The sequence below is a fragment of the Leucoraja erinacea genome, chromosome 19 (genome assembly GCF_028641065.1).
Source record: "Leucoraja erinacea ecotype New England chromosome 19, Leri_hhj_1, whole genome shotgun sequence".
NCBI classification, from domain to species: Eukaryota; Metazoa; Chordata; class Chondrichthyes; order Rajiformes; family Rajidae; genus Leucoraja; species Leucoraja erinaceus.
Genome location: NC_073395.1, coordinates 28,026,386 through 28,045,239, shown reverse-complemented (window position 1 = coordinate 28,045,239; position 18,854 = coordinate 28,026,386). Strand labels below are relative to the sequence as shown.

At 40.1% G+C, this 18,854-nt stretch overlaps 1 protein-coding gene across 5 annotated transcripts in view; it reads right to left on the bottom strand.

The window, feature by feature from the left end:
- Nucleotides 1-18,854, bottom strand: part of cnot2 (CCR4-NOT transcription complex, subunit 2) — a 127,043-nt gene that overhangs the window by 58,773 nt on the left and 49,416 nt on the right. For all 5 annotated transcript variants that reach the window (XR_008725056.1, XM_055650730.1, XM_055650731.1 and 2 more), the window contains 2 exons: nucleotides 2,716-2,785; nucleotides 2,096-2,243 (listed from right to left, as the gene is read on the bottom strand). Coding sequence is in view for 4 of the 5 variants with exons in the window: in XM_055650730.1 (XP_055506705.1) it covers nucleotides 2,096-2,243; nucleotides 2,716-2,785 (218 nt within the window). In the remaining variant the exon portion in view is untranslated. The remainder of the gene's footprint in view (nucleotides 1-2,095; nucleotides 2,244-2,715; nucleotides 2,786-18,854) is intronic.

The window sequence follows — 18,854 nt, the reverse complement described above, 5'->3', positions numbered from 1 at the left end:
CCATCACCCTATTCTCCTGCCCACCCCTTTTATACCACTATCCCCTCCCTACCCCCCACCCCCACCCCCCCTGGCAATAAAAACACCATGGCATGATTCTTCTGACACCCTTTTGCTTAATTTACATCTCAAATTTTCTTACTTACTCCAGCCATCTGATTCCCCACATGCCTGGTGTTGTCCTGGTCCCACCTCTTTTTTACAGCTTTCTCTGCCCCTATTACATTCAGTCTGAAGAAGGGTCCGACCCAAAATGTCACCTGTCCATTCCCTCTAGAGACGCATACTAACCAGCTGAGTTACTCCAGTGCTTGTGTTTTACTTAAGATTGCAGCATCTGTAGTTACATATGTTCCTATTTTTCACTTACTGTGTTAAGAATTGCCTTGGCCAAGAATTAGGAAGCAAAATTCCCAATTTTACAAAGTATCTCTTCTTCTTCAATAATCCCTCATTCTCAAGGAGGGCATGCTTCTACTCGACCTCTCAGTTTTGAAATGGCGAATGAAGTCAATACGGATATGTACTTGAATGCAATAATGCACAGGGTGTTTGACAGGGCAGGCGTGGAATTTTAGGGGTAATCTGTTTCATCCAGGGTTTTGTCACAGGGGCCAGAGGTTCTCAATAGCATCCGAAATGCTCCTTTCCCATTATAAGAAGTCGTAGATAGAGGCTATAAAATCCTTGAATCATTTCCTCTGCCAATCTATCAAGCACTTGTCATGATGGAACTCAGTGTGGAGTGTTTTTGGATTTACATTAAGACTATTTTATTAATTATCTTTAGCTCTCAGGAGACTTTTATTTAATCTAATTCATTTGAGAATATATTCCAAAATTGTAGAAAAATATTTGCACAGATATATAGCTTCCTTTTGACTCTAAATTAAAGTAATTAGAAAGCATGAATAAAAAGATATGCTCCTTGTAGAAAGACAATTAAAACTTATTTTTCCGTGAGGAAGTTGCAAATGAAATCATGAAATAAAAATAAACTTAAAATGCTGTAAGCACTCAGCAGTCAGGTAGCATTAATGGATAGTGAGAAACAAATTGATGCTTCAGGGTGAAGATCAAAGGGCATTCAACCTCAAACATTAACTCTTTCTAAGATGGACACAAAGTGCTGAAGTAAGTCAGGGGGGCAGGGAACATCTCTGGAGAAGAAGGATGGGTGACATTTCTGGCTGCGACCAGTCTGAAGAAGGGTTCCACCTGAAAAGTCACCCATGCTTTTCCTTCAGAAATGCTGCCTGACCTGCTGAGATACTCCAGCTCTTTGTGTCTATCTTTCATATAAACCAGTATCTGCTGTTCTTTGTTTCTGCCTCCTTTCCTATATATTGCCTGACTTGAGTGTTTCCAGAATCATTTGGTTATATTTCAGATAGCCAATATCAGCAATTCATTGATTTTCATATAGTGCAACTGAAATCATGCTCATTTATGTTCAAACTTTGCCAATGTCTAGGTTCACCCAAATATTTTGCCAATCCTATTGTTAAACAAACCAGTAAAAATCAGAGTCCAGTGAATACACTCTAAAATTTAACCTCACGTTTCATCTTTCATTCTTAAATTAAAACTTCAATATTTGGTAATATTAACAGCAAAGCATGAGAATAAATACTGCTTCTGGCTATAAGTATAATTATTTGCTTCATTTGCATTCATTCTAAACTAACATTAAAAAAAAAGAAATTGTGCATATGTGCCTCATCAGCCTTGCTGCAGAGTCCTTACAAATCAGTCAAAAATGTGTTCAGGCACAAGTATCAACTAAAAAGTGAAATTCAGACATTGTTTTAAGAGATATCAGAAAACCTGTTTTTTTATCCAGGTGAATACTGTTCAAACCTGTGCTTCTAAGCCAAAAAAAGAGGAAATTCCATGCAAATAATTAACTGTATCATGGATAAGAGCCACAAAACAGAATATGGCTTAGCTTATCTGGCTGGTCATACATGATATTCAAATAATGCTTTTCATTTACAAAATTACTTTTTTATGCAAAGTCCCATGATATCAGTATAAAGAAATAATTTTGAGCACTGATGCAGTGAAAGGTAATAAATACTCTAATATGCATTACCTGCTTGGTGAAGATGGAGTATGAAGTGACATTGTGGGCACTCCTGTCGTTGGCGTTACGTGATTAGGTAACTGAGTACCTTGTGATAAGCTGCGATTTAACTGAGGATTGTTGTTGCCCATTCCCCTCATCGGAAGGCCTAATGCACCTGTGAAAATATGAATGCAATCTCTTTCAACTATGTTTAGAAGAATATTGTCTAACCCTGAACTTTTGCTCACAACTAACACTATTTGATGCCAAATAACATTTATGCATTGAATAAAAACTTAAACCAAGATTTTCAATTAAATCAGTAGAAGAATGTTCTCGTTCAATCCAATGCAGCAAACACTATACTTCATTTCATTTAAAACATACCACTTATTCATGCACATTTGAAAATGGTGTAGTTCCAACCATTTTTAAATATCCTTACATATAAAACAGCATGTGAAATCCATGCTTAGGATTCAACATCTGCAAAAATGTTGGAACATTTTATTTTTATTATAAAATAATAATTATGAGTGAAGCCTAGGAGACATAAGAGAAGCTCTGCTGTTTAATAATTTTTTTCATTTACATGTCCAATGATTTTTCCTGTAAACTCAATGATTTTAACATATGGAAGGACTTACTTTGCCCATATAAACTTGCACCAAACTGAGATAGCTGCCCTGACGTTGATGGTGATGGAGATGCCAGCATCTGGGGAAAAATTGTACAAAGTTTTCTATCAGTTTGTTATTCGGGCAATTTTACCAAAACATTAATTTGCATTGAACAAACTGAAATATATGCAATTCTGTCACATGGCAAGATGTTCCTACCAAACAATGCTGTAGGCATTTAAAATCAATCAGTTTTAGTCACAGTACTGTAGACTTTATGAAATATGTACACCTTTTCACTCATCAGTAAGAACAATTGAAATTTCCAGAGTGCATGATTTTCCTTTATTGTAAAGGGTATTTGGATTGAAAGTCTGTCAATCAATGGTGTTGCATTTTCCTCACTCTTTAATTGATGTAGAATAATCTAAGTCGCATTTGAATTGTTTATCTGAACCCTTTTATTCTTCCATACCTTTCAAGTTAAGAAATGAAAGAGGAAAATGACCCCCCATAGGAGAATCTTGATGCAAGCTGAAGCCTGTGAATCTCATTACTTTTTCTTAAGGGGGTTTATGCAGGATTGAAACATAACTCCAATGCTTTACATAAATAATTTAAATCCCTTTACGATAAAGATACCCAATAGAAAGATTTGCTTACATTCAGAAGTTATTTTTTTTAATAAAGAAAGAAACAAAACTCAATGTTATAATCAAATTATGTTAACGGAGCCAAGTGAAATGGTTAGCAAAGAAATTGATAATTTGTTGTGTATATTAAACAATTAATAGATGGTGGGATTCCTGCTGACATGCACTTTTTATGTCTTTTTTGGCTGATAAGTGAATAACCATGAAATTAAAGAAACATATTCAAAGAATCTCCATGACCTGTAAAACTGTCATCCTCTTGATGCACTGAGATATGAGAGCACCGTAGGGATCTATGAAGGAGTGGTCCAAGGCAGACAGAAAGAGAGATATACAGGCAAACAATGAGGAAGAACTTTTGTGTCCTTATGCTATATAGTGGCTCGCCACTGCTCTACACATCGTTGCGCTATTGGAGTGTTAAGTGCAAGGCCTGCAGTAGTACATGGATTATCCAGCAATGGGCATTGTAGTAGGTGTTGCATTGTCTGGGTCTGTGTGCCACAGTCACAGGTTGTTGTACCCTCGATGTAGCCCCATTTGTGCATTGTTACCCTTGACTGCCCGACCCCGGTTCGCAGTTGGTTGAGACACTCCAGTTCAGCCAGTGTTCATCAGTGTTCTGGTGGTAAGCGCTCTGCTGCTGGTGGAAATAGGGACAGTGGCGAGTCTGTTCTTCCACATCTGGAGGCAAGCTTCAGTTAGTGTTGTTTCCAATGTGATGACGCTGGTTAGGAAGCTCTTACAGGATTTTAACTGCCTAGGAGGGGGCACATGGTTGTGTAATGGGTGTCTATCGTCTGTCAGTTGTTTCAGACGCTCTGTCCTACTTGCAGCAGCAGCAGCTCTCCTGATGTCTGGGGGAGCGATGCCAGCCAATAGGTCGACGTTGTTTATGTCCGTGGATTGGAGGCAACCAGTGATGCTACGGCAGCTGGCATTCAAGGATGAGTCGATCTTCTTCTCATGTGTAGATTTCTCCCAAGCAGGGCAGGCGTATTCTGCATCAGAGAAGCAAAGTGCTAAAGCTGTAGTACGTACTGTTGTTGGGTTGGCACCCCATTTTGTGGTGGTGAGTTTGTTCAATATGTTGTTGCGGGTGCCAACTTTGCTTTAGTTTTTTCCACATGTGCCTTGAATGTTAAGCATGTGTGACTCCAAAGTAGACTGGGTTTGGGCAATGTGTTAGTGGGAGTCCAGATCATGTGACGTGTAGTTGATGGTTAGTCTCTTGGTTCCTCAGGTGGAATTGTAAAAGTAAGAGTAAGGTGGAATCAGAGTAAGAACTGAAATTAAAGAACATGGATAAAAAGGAGTGGTCCAACAGAGAGAGAAAACAATGACAGTTATGGTGAAGAGCTGAAATGAAAAATAAGGCAGCTGAAGACTGCAAAAAGTGCAAAATCGCACCACAGTGGATGGGCAATCGGTGCTGCTATTTTACCTGTTCTTTAAGCTAGTGAATTAAACAATTGGGGAAATATTTTAATCCACACAAATACATATTTCAATAAGCTAAATGATTCAAACAAATTAAGCAATGCAGGTGCTTCATTGAGAGCATCATATGGGAGTTCAAGGAGATTATAGAGATGTCAAGCAACAGCATTTCAGGTCAGAATGACAAAGCTGGAGTTTAAATGACAGATTTTAAACTTGGTCAGTGGTCAAGGAGAGGAAGAACACTTCAATCAAGCATGGACATGGGCACAGAATGCAGTAGACTTGGTCTTTCACCAGCTAATATTGAAGTGCTTTCTTCTCATGGCTAAGAAAGTACTTCAGGAAAGGAATGTAAAGATCCTGTTGTCATAGTCAATAAAAGAATCAATGGCATGGTTGGAACTGTTCTACTAAGAATAAGTTCGTCTATACTGATACTTGAGCCACTAGATACTTGAACAATTGCATTAATTCCAATTGGGTTGAAGAATCCCAACTCGAATCGTCGCCTATTCATGTCTTGCTGAGATGCTGCCTAACCCACTGAGTGATTCCAGCACTTTGTGTTCATAATCATACAAAAGTGTTTGTTTCAGTAGGGTGAAAAATAAAGCTTACAGAGAACCTTGGTTAGACCACATTTAGGGTATTGTGTACAACTCTTATCAAGTCATTATAAAAGGGAAATATAAGAACCGCACAGGATGAAGAGAAAGTTCACAAGGAAGATATGTATCGTCTACATAACAGGAAAGATAAATAAAGATCTCTTTTGTTTTGAGTGAAGGCAAACAAGTTTTGCCTTTGAAAGGTTTGGATAGAGTAGATGCAGAGAGAATGCTCCCACTTGAGGAGGCAGCATATCTACAGGGCTCCAACACAATATAAACTGGCAGGAATCAACCACCAAGAAATCAGAAGAAAATTCCAAATGCAAATTGTGGTGAAAATGTGGAATTCACATCGTAGAGCCAGCTGAAGTAAAAAGTACAGATTAATTTAAGAAGAGGCTGGATAAACACACATGGGAAAATAAACTTAAGGGTTATGATAGATTTAGATAGACAGTAAACTTGAATTGAACATACGGTGCCCTCCATAACGTTTGAGACAAAGACCCATCATTTATTTACTTGCCTCTGTACTCCACAATTTGAGATTTGTAATAGAAAAAATCACGTGTGGTTAAAGTGCACATTGTCAGATTTAAATAAAGGCCATTTTTATACATTTTGGTTTCACCATGTCTGCGATTCATGGACATCACCAGTTGCTGGGTGTCTTCTCTGGTGATGCTCTGCCAGGCCTGTATTACAGCCATCTTTAGCTTATGCTTGTTTTGGGGGCTAGTATCCTTCAGTGTTCTCTTCAGCATATAAAAGTTATGCTCAATTGGGTTCAGATCGGGTGATTGACTTGGCCACTAAAGAATTGACCATTTTTTAGCTTTGAAAAACTCCTTTGTTGCTTTAGTAGTATGTTCGGGATCATTGTCTTGCTATAGAATGGACCGCCGGTCAATGAATTTTGAGGCATTTGTTTGAACTTGAGCAGAGAGATTGTGTCTATACACTTCAGAATTCATTTTGCTACGACCATCAGCAGTTGTATCATCAATGAAGATAAGTGAGCCAGTACCTTCAGCAGCCGTACATGCCCAGGCCATAACACCCCACCACTGTGTTTCACAGACGAGGTGGGATGCTTTGGACCTTGGGCAGTTCCTTCTCTCCTCCATACTTTGCTCTTGCCATCACTCTGATATAAGTTAATCTTCGTCTCATTTGTTCACAAGATCTTTTTCAAGAACTGTGGTTACTCTTTTTAAGTACTTATAGGCAAATTGTAATCCTGCCATCATGATTTTGCAGCTAACCAGTGGTTTGCACCTTGCAGTGTAGTTTCTGTATTTCTGTTCATGAAGTCTTCTGCGGACAGTTGTTATTGACAAATCCACACCTGATTCCTGAAGAGTGTTTCTGATCTGTCGGGACAGGTGTTTGGGGTTTTTTCATTATTATAGAGAGAATTCTTCTGTCATTCCTTGGTCTTCCTTGGCCTGCCGGTCCTTTTGCAACTAATAAGCTCACCAGTGCTCTCTTTCTTCTTAATGATGTTCCAATGATTTTGGTAAGCCTAAGGTTTGGCTGATGTCTCTAACAGTTTTATTCTTGTTTCTCCATCTCACAATGGCTTCTTATAATTTTATTGGCACAACTCTGGTCCTCATGTTGATAAACAGCAATAAAAGTTTCCAACGGTGATGGAAAGACTGGAGGAAAGAGCTCCCTTATACATACATTAAGGAGGCAATTAAACACACCTGAGCAATTACAAAAGCATGTGAAGTCATGTGTCCTAAACATTATGGTGCCCTGAAATGGGGAGAAATATATATAAACCCAGCCGTAATTTCTACGTGAAACCAAAATGTATAAAAATACCCTTTCATAATATCTGACAATGTGCACTTTAACCACATGTGATTTTCTTTTCTATTACAAATCTCAAATTGTGGAGTACAGAGGCAAATAAATAAATGATTGATCTTTGTCCCAAACATTATGGAGGGCATTGCAAATGCTAACATTAACTGGTTAAGCTTAATTGTTTATTTCTGTTCCAATTTTCCCATTTTAATTAGTATTCTACTGTTAATGGGACAGCATATGAATCAGTATTTACCCTCATCTGTTTAAAATTTGAATTAATTATAGATGAAAGCACGGTGTCTCTTATATCCTAGTTTTATGGCAATACTACTCAAAATTATTTGGGAAACTAAATGATAAGTTGGTCAGATAGTGTCTACTAAAGACTATAGTGAAGAAGCTGGCAGACAAAATAGAGTGTGGGAATAAAAATCCAAGATTGAAGGGATATGCATTTAGGACGGAAGCAGGCAAATCCTATCATCTTGGGATTTTGAACCATTGAGCTCAGTCTTTAAGTTTATACAAGGCTGAAATGAACAGTGATCTTCACACTGAGAAACAAAGAATTTGTGGATCAACAGGAACATGGATAAGGGAGGCAATCTTATTTACTAGTGAAGCATAGTTGTGAAGTGTGCTGCATGCTGGTGCTTTTATTTTTTTATGTACTCAAATTCCCTATTTAATCACCTTAGGTCGAAAGCTGGCCGTGGAAAGAAACTTGAAAACCATTTGATGAATCTCCACTGATGTTCTAGTTCAGGCTACCATATAGAAAAATGGATTCGCCAAGTAGATCCTTGTGCTATAAAGGGCAGCATTTACTAAAACTGGTCATTCATTTTACAACATGAGAAAATAATCTCTGAAAATCTATCCTTTTATCTGTGAAGCAATGGGACAATTCCTAGTTTGACCAGACTTATTTAGTTATCTACAAAAACACTCCCTTTCAACTAGGAATATGTTATGTCATCTATCTTAATGATAAAACTTATAATGTTTATACTTTCAAAGCAGTGCAGTTTTTCCCTTTATGGTAAATAAGACCAAAATGAAAATAGCAACCATGTAGATTTTAGATTATGGAGCCTAGTGTGCTCATTAACAATGGTGTTAATGGCAAAACAAATACATTACATAGAAACAAAATATTGGCTGCAGTTTATCATTTGAGACCTAGGATACGTGTTTCATGCAGTTCAGAATGTTGTACCTGAACTTCACCAAATCTCTGCAGATGACAATAAGATCCACTTGAAAGCTTGAAATTACAAAAAAGGACGTGCATTTCCCTATTATCCTCTTCTAATTGTATCACAACACATATCTCTACGATCAGGAATTGATTCCACCAAGAACAAGTACATCACCACTTTCACAATGTGGTATCTACTTGGCCCACAAGAACAATTTGCTTTTGGAAGTATTAAAAATCAGCACAATAGTTTTTTATTAAACTGATGAAACAATCCTCAGATCAAATAAAAGCCCTGTACCACAATACCAATTCATTCCAAGAGCTCTCCCGAGTTTAAAAAAAATCAAACTCGTGGTAAGCACAGAGAACGAACGTTGCGGGTACGTCGGAGCACGGGGATGTCTCTTAGCGGCTCGTTATGCGAACAGCAGGTACTCGGGAAGACTTGCTAACGGCAGGTAAGCATGGGAAGACTCGTGAAGATTTTTCAACATGTTGAAAAATGTCCACGAGAGCCCCGAGTACCGACGAGTGGCCATTACCGTAAATCTCCGAGTTCGAATCAGGGCAAACTCAGGAGAGCTCTTGGAATGAACTCGTACCGTGGGACAGGGCTTTAACTTCACTAAACAAAGTGGTGAACCATTAGAAGCGAAAGTGCTTATTTTTGTACCAGACAAGGCTGACTCTTAGTGAATGGAAACATTCTGGCCATAGGTGAGCAACCGGAAAACTGGAGCATAGGTAATAGTGTCCCCATGTTCAATAAGGGTGGTAGGGATAAGGCAACAAACTATAGGTCGGCAAGCCTTAAGCCAGCAGTAAGGAAACTATTAGAAAACATTATTGGGGGTGGAATTTCTAATTCCTTGGAAAATCAGGGACAGATTAGAGAGAGTGTGATTAGAGAGATTAGCATGCTGCTTGGAAAATTCTGCCTCACAAATCTGAATTATTTGAAGAGATTAATAAGAAAATTGATGAAGGTAAGGGATGGACTCGAGAAAGGCTTCTAAAAATGTCCCACCTGTTAGGCTAGTCCAATAAGTTGGGACACATGGGAGCCAAGGTGTTTTGGCAAATTCAATCCAAAATTAGATTGTTGATATAATGCAGAGTGGTGGTGGTAACGTTTTTATTTGGACTCAAAATCTGTACCAGTCTTGTACCACAGGAATCAGTGCTGGGACCTTTGTTATTTGTCATATGGATGAGAATGTCAGTGGTCAGATAGGTCAGTTCGCTGATGACACAAAGAGTGATAAGAGTTGTCGATAGCAGGGATGTTGCCCAAGGATACAGAGGGATTTCGGTCAGCTGGATAATTGGGATAAAAACGACAGGGACTTTTGAGGTGCCGACGCACAAAATAAGTTTTTCACAGACAGTGGTGAGTATATGGGGAAACTGCCGGATGAGGAGGCAGAGGCCAGTACAACCACAGCATTTAAAAAAACATTTGGATAGATACATAGAGAGGAAAGGAATAAAGGTTTAAATGCACAAAAATGCGATAAGCGTAGGTGGGTATCATGGTCAGCATGGACTGGTTGGCCCAAGGGGCTTGTTTCTAAGTTGCATAACACTCAGTATTTTTTCAAAATTAACAGGCTTTTCAGCATTCAAATAAAAACACTGTTGGTTTAAGTACTGATAATAAAAAAAGTCAAATACAATGATACACTACTGAGAAACTACTTCTAAAAATATCACTGAACGAAAAATGTAGGACACATCGGAACCTCGCTCCACTATTGATAGCAAATCCCCAAGGTGCTGTCTACATCTCAGTTACAATCTTAAAATGGCAGGTGTACTCCATACCACAAAACTCCATTATCAATCAACTATTCAATTCAATTACCTCATACTTACAGAGAGTAGGCTTCCAAGATTCAACAGGACAAGTTATCATAGACAATACTGTACTCTAGCAGCAAAATATACACCATGCAACATTACTCAGTGCACTGGTTATTCATAGCTAGCAGAGTTTCTGCTTTGTCACAAAGAATGCCCCCAAATATCTGGTAGTATCTGGGGTCAGACTTCCAAAGTGGGACAAACTTGGTCAGACTCTATGAGGAATACGGTCTTCAATTTTGGGTCCCAAAGTAAAACAAAAATAAAATATTGAAAACACACAGCAGGTCAAGCTGCATCAAGGAAACTGTGTCATTCTTTTGGGTCAAGCAGTCTTCATTAATTCTTCAGTTGTGATGAAGGGCCTGCTTTACCTGCTGAGCACTTTCATCCTTTGCATGTTTTAGATTGCCTGCATTTGAAGTTGTCTGTGTTAATTACAATCCAAGAAAGCAATGTCAACCTTGACTCACCTCAATACAACACATTCACCAGAAATACACCGGAGATTAAAAGATGAATTTCAAATGATAAAAATATTCAACAGGATGAACACAGAATAATTATTTTCTTCAATGCGAGAAGGTATAATAAAATTAGAGCTAGATTTTTTTTTTCAGGAAACATTTTTTCATACAGCAGGCAGGGTAAAATTGGAAACTCCTTTCCCTCAAAACACTGAACTTTTAAGCAATACATCAAGATAGTGATCAATAGAGTTTTCCAGCATTAAGGTATCGTATGATATGGAGTAATAAAAGGTAAATTGATTGATCTTCTATGGCCCAACAAAATATAGAACCACCCCAAGCGAATGAATGGCCAATCCTAACCTAATACTCTGAAGCTAGGAATGACATCCTGTGTGTAAATAAAATTATGATCGACTTTTCACAAGGCTTAAAACAATCCTAGTCTCGCTTTGTGAGATTTTAGTCTTTGATCCTTGACTAAAATAGTCTAATGACATAGGCCCTTCAATCCAATGAATCCATGTCTATAACACCATTCATTTACACTACTCATACATTAATCCCAGTCTCCCATCGTCTCTCTGCAAATTCTACCGCCCATCGCAACATTAGGAGCAATTTAGTGGCTAATTCATTTACCAGTCTGCGTGATATTGGGATAGATGAGGAAACTGAAACATGCGGAGATCACAGGGAGAATGGGTAACTGGATAGTGAGTCACTTGTCCAGCCTCTGACATGCACCCGCAGTCACAGTATTTATGTGGCTGGTTCAGTTCTGGTCTGGTCTGGTCAATTCTGATCCCAAGAATATTGTTGGAGGAGGATTTGATGATAATGGCATTGAATGTCATGGGTACATGGTTAGATTGTTCAAGAGTCATTGCCTGGCACTTCTGTCATTTGCCACTTATAAACCGCTAGTTGCATGCAGGCATGGGCTGTTTAATGTACCGAAGATTTGTGAATTGAACATTGTACAATTATTGGTAAATATCCCCACTTCTGATAGAAAGAAAGTCTTTGAGAAACAGCAGAAAGTGTTTGGTCCAGGATACTGCCCTGGGGAACTGTTGCAGTGATATCCTAGGGCTGGAATAGCAACAACGACAACCACCTTCTGACTTGGCCTCTTGATGCCACACTCATGTCAAATGCTGCCTTGATATCAAGGCCTCAGCTCCAGAATGAGACAACAACCTGGCTGTTCAACACCCGGCTTGAGATCTAACTATTCCTTTGGTTTATGTTTCATTCGCAAGAAGACCTCCAGAATTCAGCTCTTGGGAATTCAGCATTGTATCCAATGCTCTCAGTCATTTTGTGATATCAGCAACGTGAATCGAGTTGTCTGAAGAAAATATTGACGGGAATCTCAGAAGGAAGCAGTTTCTTAAATGAACATGGTTGCAAAGCCTTCAGCCTAGTGTTTATCACCGATTACATGGGGTCTTCTATTATTGATGATGGGGATGCTCTTGGAGCCTCCTCCTCCTGCTATAAGCTGTTTAGCTTTCCATTACTATGCAGGTTTAGAAGTAACTAGACCAAGTGCAGACCCGTTGGGTCTGCTCCGCCAATGGTGTGATCCCCCAACCCAATATTCCACCATGCACCCGTCTCCTCCATTGGAACTGAGCCCGTTCCCAAATGTAAGATTGCAGCCCTCCCCTGCCTGCTGCAGCAGTGAAAAGTTCAGTGTTCCTCTCTTGCAACTTTGTTTCGAAGTGTGTTGGAAGCTGACATGTAAATGGAGAAGCCTGTTTATTTTTGAAATACTTGGGGGTGGGGAGAAGGATTTGATTAAAAACATGTACTTCAACACGACGAAATGAAATGAGGAGCAGATACTTAGAAAGAAAAGCGAAATCTCTACGGAAATGGAAAATATCTCGGAGACTGAGCGTCTGGATTGGGCGTGGCAATGAATCAAAGGAAGAAATGCAGCCGGCAGCCGTACATGCAAATGAATCCATTCCGATTGGACATCTGCGAGTATCGGGCACGAATCGAAAGGCAGGAAGGGATCCGTACTGCAGGCGGACGGACGGATTTGAGTTTTATATATATATAGATAGATAGATAGATAGATAGATGAGATTGCAGAGCTTCAATCTCATGTTAGTCGTGAGATCATTTTGCCACATTTATTACATACTGTTTTTCTGCACAGCATACAGTGCATTCAGAAAGTATTCAGACCCCTTCACTTTTTCCACACTTTGTTACGTTACAGCCTTATTCTAAAATGGATTAAATTATTTTTTTTTATCAGCAATCTACACACAATAGCCCACAATAAAAAAGTGAAAACAGGTGTTTAGAAATTTTTGCAAAATAATTAAAAATAAATAACTGAAATATCACATTTACATAAGTATTCAGACCCTTTACTCAGTACTTTATTGAGGCACCTTTGGCAGTGATTACAACCTCAAGTCTTCTTGGGTATCACGCTACAAGCTTGGCACACCTGTATTTGGGTAATTTATCCCATTCTTCTCTGCAGATCCTCTCAAGCTCTGTCAGGTTGGATGGGGAGTGTCGATGCACAGCTATTTTCAGATCCCTCCAGAGATGTTCGATCGGGTTCAAGTCCGGGCTCTGGCCAGGCCACTTACGGACATTCACAGACTTGTCACAAAGCCACTCTTGCGTTGTCTTGGACGTGAGCTTTAGGTCGTTGTCCTGTTGGAAGGTGAACGTCTGCCCCAGTCCGAGGTCCTGAACGCTCTGGAGCAGGTTTTCATCAAGGATCTCTCTATACTTTGCTCCGTTCATCTTTACCTCGATCCTGACTGGTCTCGCAGTTCCTACCGCTGAAAAAAATCCCTACAGCATGATGCTGCCACCACAATGCTTCACCGTAGATATGGTATTGGCCAGGTGATGAGCGGTGCCTGGTTTCCTCCAGACGTGACACTTGGCATTCAGGCCAAAGAGTTCAATCTTGGTTTCATCACGCCAGGAAATCTTGTTTAGGTGCCTTTTGGCAAACTCCAAGCGGGCTGTCATGTGCCTTTAACTGAGGAGTGGCTTCTGTCTGGCCTGATTGGTGGAGTGCTGCAGATATAGTTGTCCTTCTGGAAGTTTCTCCCATCTCCACAGAGGAACTCTGGAGCTCTGTCAGAGTGACCATCGGGTTCTTTGTCACCTCCCTGAATATGTTAGTAAGTCTCTATCCTAAGGCCCTTCTCCCCCGATTGCTCAGTTTGGCCAGGCTCTATGAAGCGTTCTGGAGGTTTCAAAGTTCTATTTAAGAATGACGGAGGCCACTGTGCTCTTCGGGACCTGCAATGCTCCAAAAAATGTTTTCCCCAAATCTGTGTCTCAACACAATCCTGTCTCGGAGGTCTACAGACAATTCCTTCGTCTTCATGGCTTGTTTTTTGCTCTGACATGCACTGTCAATGGTGGGACCTTATATAGACAGGTGTGTGCCTTTCCAAATCATGCACAATCAATTTAATTTACCACTTGTAGACTCCTATCAAGTTGTAGAAACATCTCAAGGATAATCAATGGAAACACGATGCACCAAAGCTCAATTTTGAGAGTCACAGCAAAGGGTCTGAATACTTACGTAAATGTGATATTTCAGTTATTTATTTTAAATTATTTTGCAATAATTACGAAACACCTGTTTTCGCTTTTATATTATGAGGTATTGTGCGTAGATTGATGATTAAAAAATAAATGACTAACCAATTTTAGAATAAGGCTGTAATGTAACAAAATGTGGAAAAAGTGAAGGGGTCTGAATACTTTCTCAATGCACTGTATATATAGTCCTGTATAACAGCTTCACCAGACAGGCACCCCTTCATTTTGAAATATACCTGGCGATGCTCCTCGAGTGCCTTTCTCACATTTCATTTAACATGGGTTAATCCTCAGAATGATCGCAATATAGCGGTTACAGATTATGAGTCTATAATTCTGCTGCTTATGCTCCACAATGCCTCATCTTCCTTAGGGATGCCCCAGTTTTGAGCTTCAGATTTGTTCCGAGTTTGTCTCGATTAGCACATTTGTAGTAACACAACAGTGTACTCAATTTGAAGGCAAGGCTTTATCTCCATCCGGATTGTCCAGCAGTGACTTTTACCAACCTATCACTGATAAATTCTTGAGGAGAACATTGGATATTGAAATCCCCCACCCAGATTCAGTGTCCTTTCTACTTCTTGTGCTTCTTCCAATTGCTCAACTAGCGGAGGATAGCAGGTGATAAACAGAATGGTGACTACTTGCCCATGATTGACATGCTGCCTTGAGTCTTCATGGGTTCTGAAACTGATATTGAGGGCTCCCAAGTGTATTTCCCACCCTTCTGTACACAAATTTGGCTCAACCTCTGTTGGCCTGTGGTGCCAGTTATGCCATAACATCTACCTATCATGACAGAGAGGTCTTGCACATTATGATTTTATGAGAACTATATTTGTATTAATTACTCAGTGTGCTCTCCCAAGTTTAGACTACTGTTCCACATTATAAGAAGATCAAATGAGCTGACAACAACCAGCTTCCTGCAATGTGGCTTCTTCTCTGGTGCAGTGGATGGGCTCTCGTGCTTTCCCTTCATTTACTGTGACTATGCTCTCAACCCATCTTTCCTGGGACAGAACAAAGATAGAATTTACCCCAGAACTCACCTTATTCCCCACCAGTCTTTGCATTCAAGGTACTATACTTCAAAATCTCTGCCAGATCCAACATGATTCCACCACCAGTCACAACTTCACTTCCCCTCTCCTCCCCTTTTTCCACCAGTGTTCATTCATTGGTCTGCTCGTCTGTCCACACCCATCATTTCCTGTCCCCAGCATCATCACATGCACCCGGAGAAGATGCAACGCCTGTGCTTTCACCCCTTCTCATCCCACCATCCAGGAAACCAAACAAATTATTACCGATGAGCCCAGAATCAGAATGCTTAAGGATAACAAATCTTCTCCCCTGACAGTCATCAGGGAAGCAAACAGGCACCTATGAAAAACGAGTATATTTCATGGTCCAAATTTAGATGTAGTTCCCATGGTGAGATTTGAGTTTGATTGCTGGTTTGTACCGCCAGTGTATTCAATTAATCAGTTTTATGTTGAACATGGGATATGACTTGGAAACCAGTTTATTTCAAAGAGTGCTCACCAATGTAGACAAGCTGATTCTGCATCCTTTGCGAGGGGTGACATAGAATCAGAAGATGTGGAATCATTGTGGATAGAACTGAGAAATTGTGAGGGTAAAAAGATCCTAATGGGAGTTAGCTACAGGCCTTGATATAGGGTGGAAGTTAAAATTGGCATGTAACAAAGGTAATTCTATGGTGGTTAGGGGAGATTTCAAAATGCAGGTAGACTGGGAAAATCAGGTTGGTGCTGGACCCCTAGAGAGGGAGTTTGTAGAGTGCCTCCGAGATTGATTCTTAGCAGCTTGTACTGGAGCCTACCAGGGAGAAGGCAATTCTGGATTTAGTGTTGTGTGATGAACCGGATTTGATAAGGGAACTCAAGGTAAAGGAACCATTAGGAAGTAGTGACCATAATATGATACGTTTTAATCTCTTAAACGTATAAGGGGGCATAAGGGAGGAGCAGGCCAAAGTTGACTGGAAAGGGACCCTAGCAGGGATGACGGTGGAACAGCAATGGCAGGAATTTCTGGGATTAATCCAGAAGATGCACAATCATTTATTTCCAAAGAGAAAGAAAGATTCTAAGGGGAGTAGGAGGCGACCGTGGCTGACAAGGGAAGTCAAGGACAGTATAAAACTAAAGAGAAGACATAACATAGCAAAGATGAGCAGGAAGCCAGAGGATTGGGAAACTTTTAAACAACAACAGAAGATAACTAAAAAGGCAATACAGGGAGAAAAGATGAAGTACGAAGGTAAGCTAACCAAGAATATAAAGGAGGATAGTAAAAGCTTATTTAGGTATGTGAAGAGGAAAAGATTAGTTAAGACAAATGTGGACCTCTTGAAGACAGAAACAGGTGAATTTATTATGGAGGGAACAAGGAAATGGCAGACAAGTTGAACAGGTACTTTGGTTCTGTCTTCACTAAGGAAGACAAACAATCTCCCAGAAGTGCAAGAGGACAGAGGGTGATGGGGGAACTGAAGGAAATTCACATTAGTCAGGAAATGGTGTTGCATCGACTGATGGGACTGAAAGCTGATAAATCCCCAGGGCCTGATGGTCTGCATCCCAGGGTACCCAAGGAGGTGGGTCTAGAAATTGTGGATGCATTGGTGATCAATTTCCGATGTTCTATAGATTCCGGATCAGTTCCTGTGGATTGGAGGGCAGCCAATGTTATCCCACTTTTTAAGAATGGAGGGAGAGAGAAAACGGAATCATAGACCAGATAGCCTGACATCGGTGGTGGAGAAGATGCTGGAGTCAATGATTAAAGATGTAATAACGGCACATTTGGATAGCAGTAACAGGATCGGTGCAAGTCAGCATGGATTTATGAAGGGGCAACCTTGCTTGACTAATCTTCTGGAATTTTTTGAGGATGTAACAAGTAAAAAAGATATGGAATAACCAGTGGATGTATTGTATCTGGACTTTCAGAAAGCCTTTGATAAGGTCCCACACAGGAGATTAGTGGGCAAAATTAGAGCACATGGTATTGGGGGTAGGATATTGACATGGATAGAAAATTGGTTGGCAGACAGGAAACAAAGAGTAATGAACTACGGGTTCCTTTCAGAATGGCAGGCAGTGGCATGGCAGGCAAGCCACAAGGCTCGGTGCTGGGACCCCAGCTATTTACAATATAAATTGATGATTTAGATGAAGGAATTAAAAGTAACATTAGCAAATTTGTAGATGACACAAAGCTGGGTGGAAGTGTGAACTGTGAAGAGGATGCTATGAGGATGCAGGATGACTTGGATAGGTTGGGTGAGTGGGCAGATGCGTGGCAGATGCAGTGTAATGTGGATAAATATGAGGTTATCACTTTGGTGGCAAGAACAAGAAGGCAGATTATTATCTGAATGGTGTCAGATTAGGAAAAGTGGAAGTGCAACGAGACCTGGGTGTCCTTGTACATCAGCCACTGAAAGTAAGCATGCAGAGACAGCAGGCAGTGAAGCAAGCTAATGGCATGTTGGCCATCATAACGAGAGGATTTGAGTCCTCTTGCAGTTGTTCAGGGCCCTGGTGAGACCACACCTGGTGTATTGTGTGCAGTTTTGGTCTCTTAATTTGAGGAAGGACATTCTTGCTATTGAGGGAATGCATTGTAGGTTCATGAGGTTAATCCCCAGGATAATGGGACTGTCATATGATGAATGAAACGACTGGGCTTGCATGCACTGGAATTTAGGATGAGAGGGGATCTTAAAATTATTAAGGGATTGGACAAGCTAGATGCAGGAAACAAGTTCCCGATGTAGGGGGAGTCCAGAACCAGGGGCCACAGTTTAAGAATAAGGGGTAGGCCATTTAGAACTGAGATGAGGAAAAACTTTTTCACCCAGAGAGTTGTGAATTTATGGGATTCTCTGCCTCAGAAGGCAGTGGAGACCGATTCACTGGATGCATTCAAAAGAGAGTTAGATAGAGCTCTTAGAGCTAGCGGAATCAGGGAATATGGGGAGAAGGCAGGAACGGGGTACTGATTGTGGATGATAAGCCATGATCACATTGAATGGTGGTACTGGCTTGAAGGGCCAAATGGCCACTCCTGCAACTATTTTCTATGTTTTTATGATCACTGGAGCCAAATATTATAAATGTTTAAATAACTTTTTGGGTGAAACTAAGATGGCAAAGTAGTTTATGCCGATAAAACCAGAAAGTAATGGGGGTGGGGGGGGGCAAAGCAGTGGTATGTGAAGATTAACTTGTGAACAAAGTGTGAAACCCACCACTTTCGATCATATGTTCTATTAATTGTTACAAACTAAAAACTGTGCAGAAGCAAAGGTGATTTGAATTTCCTGTAATTATTTCCAACAGAACAAAATATCCATTTCTGTGAATGTTAAATTGTTGAGTCCACCAGAATGCGAACTCACAATATTTTCTGAGGTCACTGATACTTATTACTTTGTACCGTCAAACAGCATCAAACA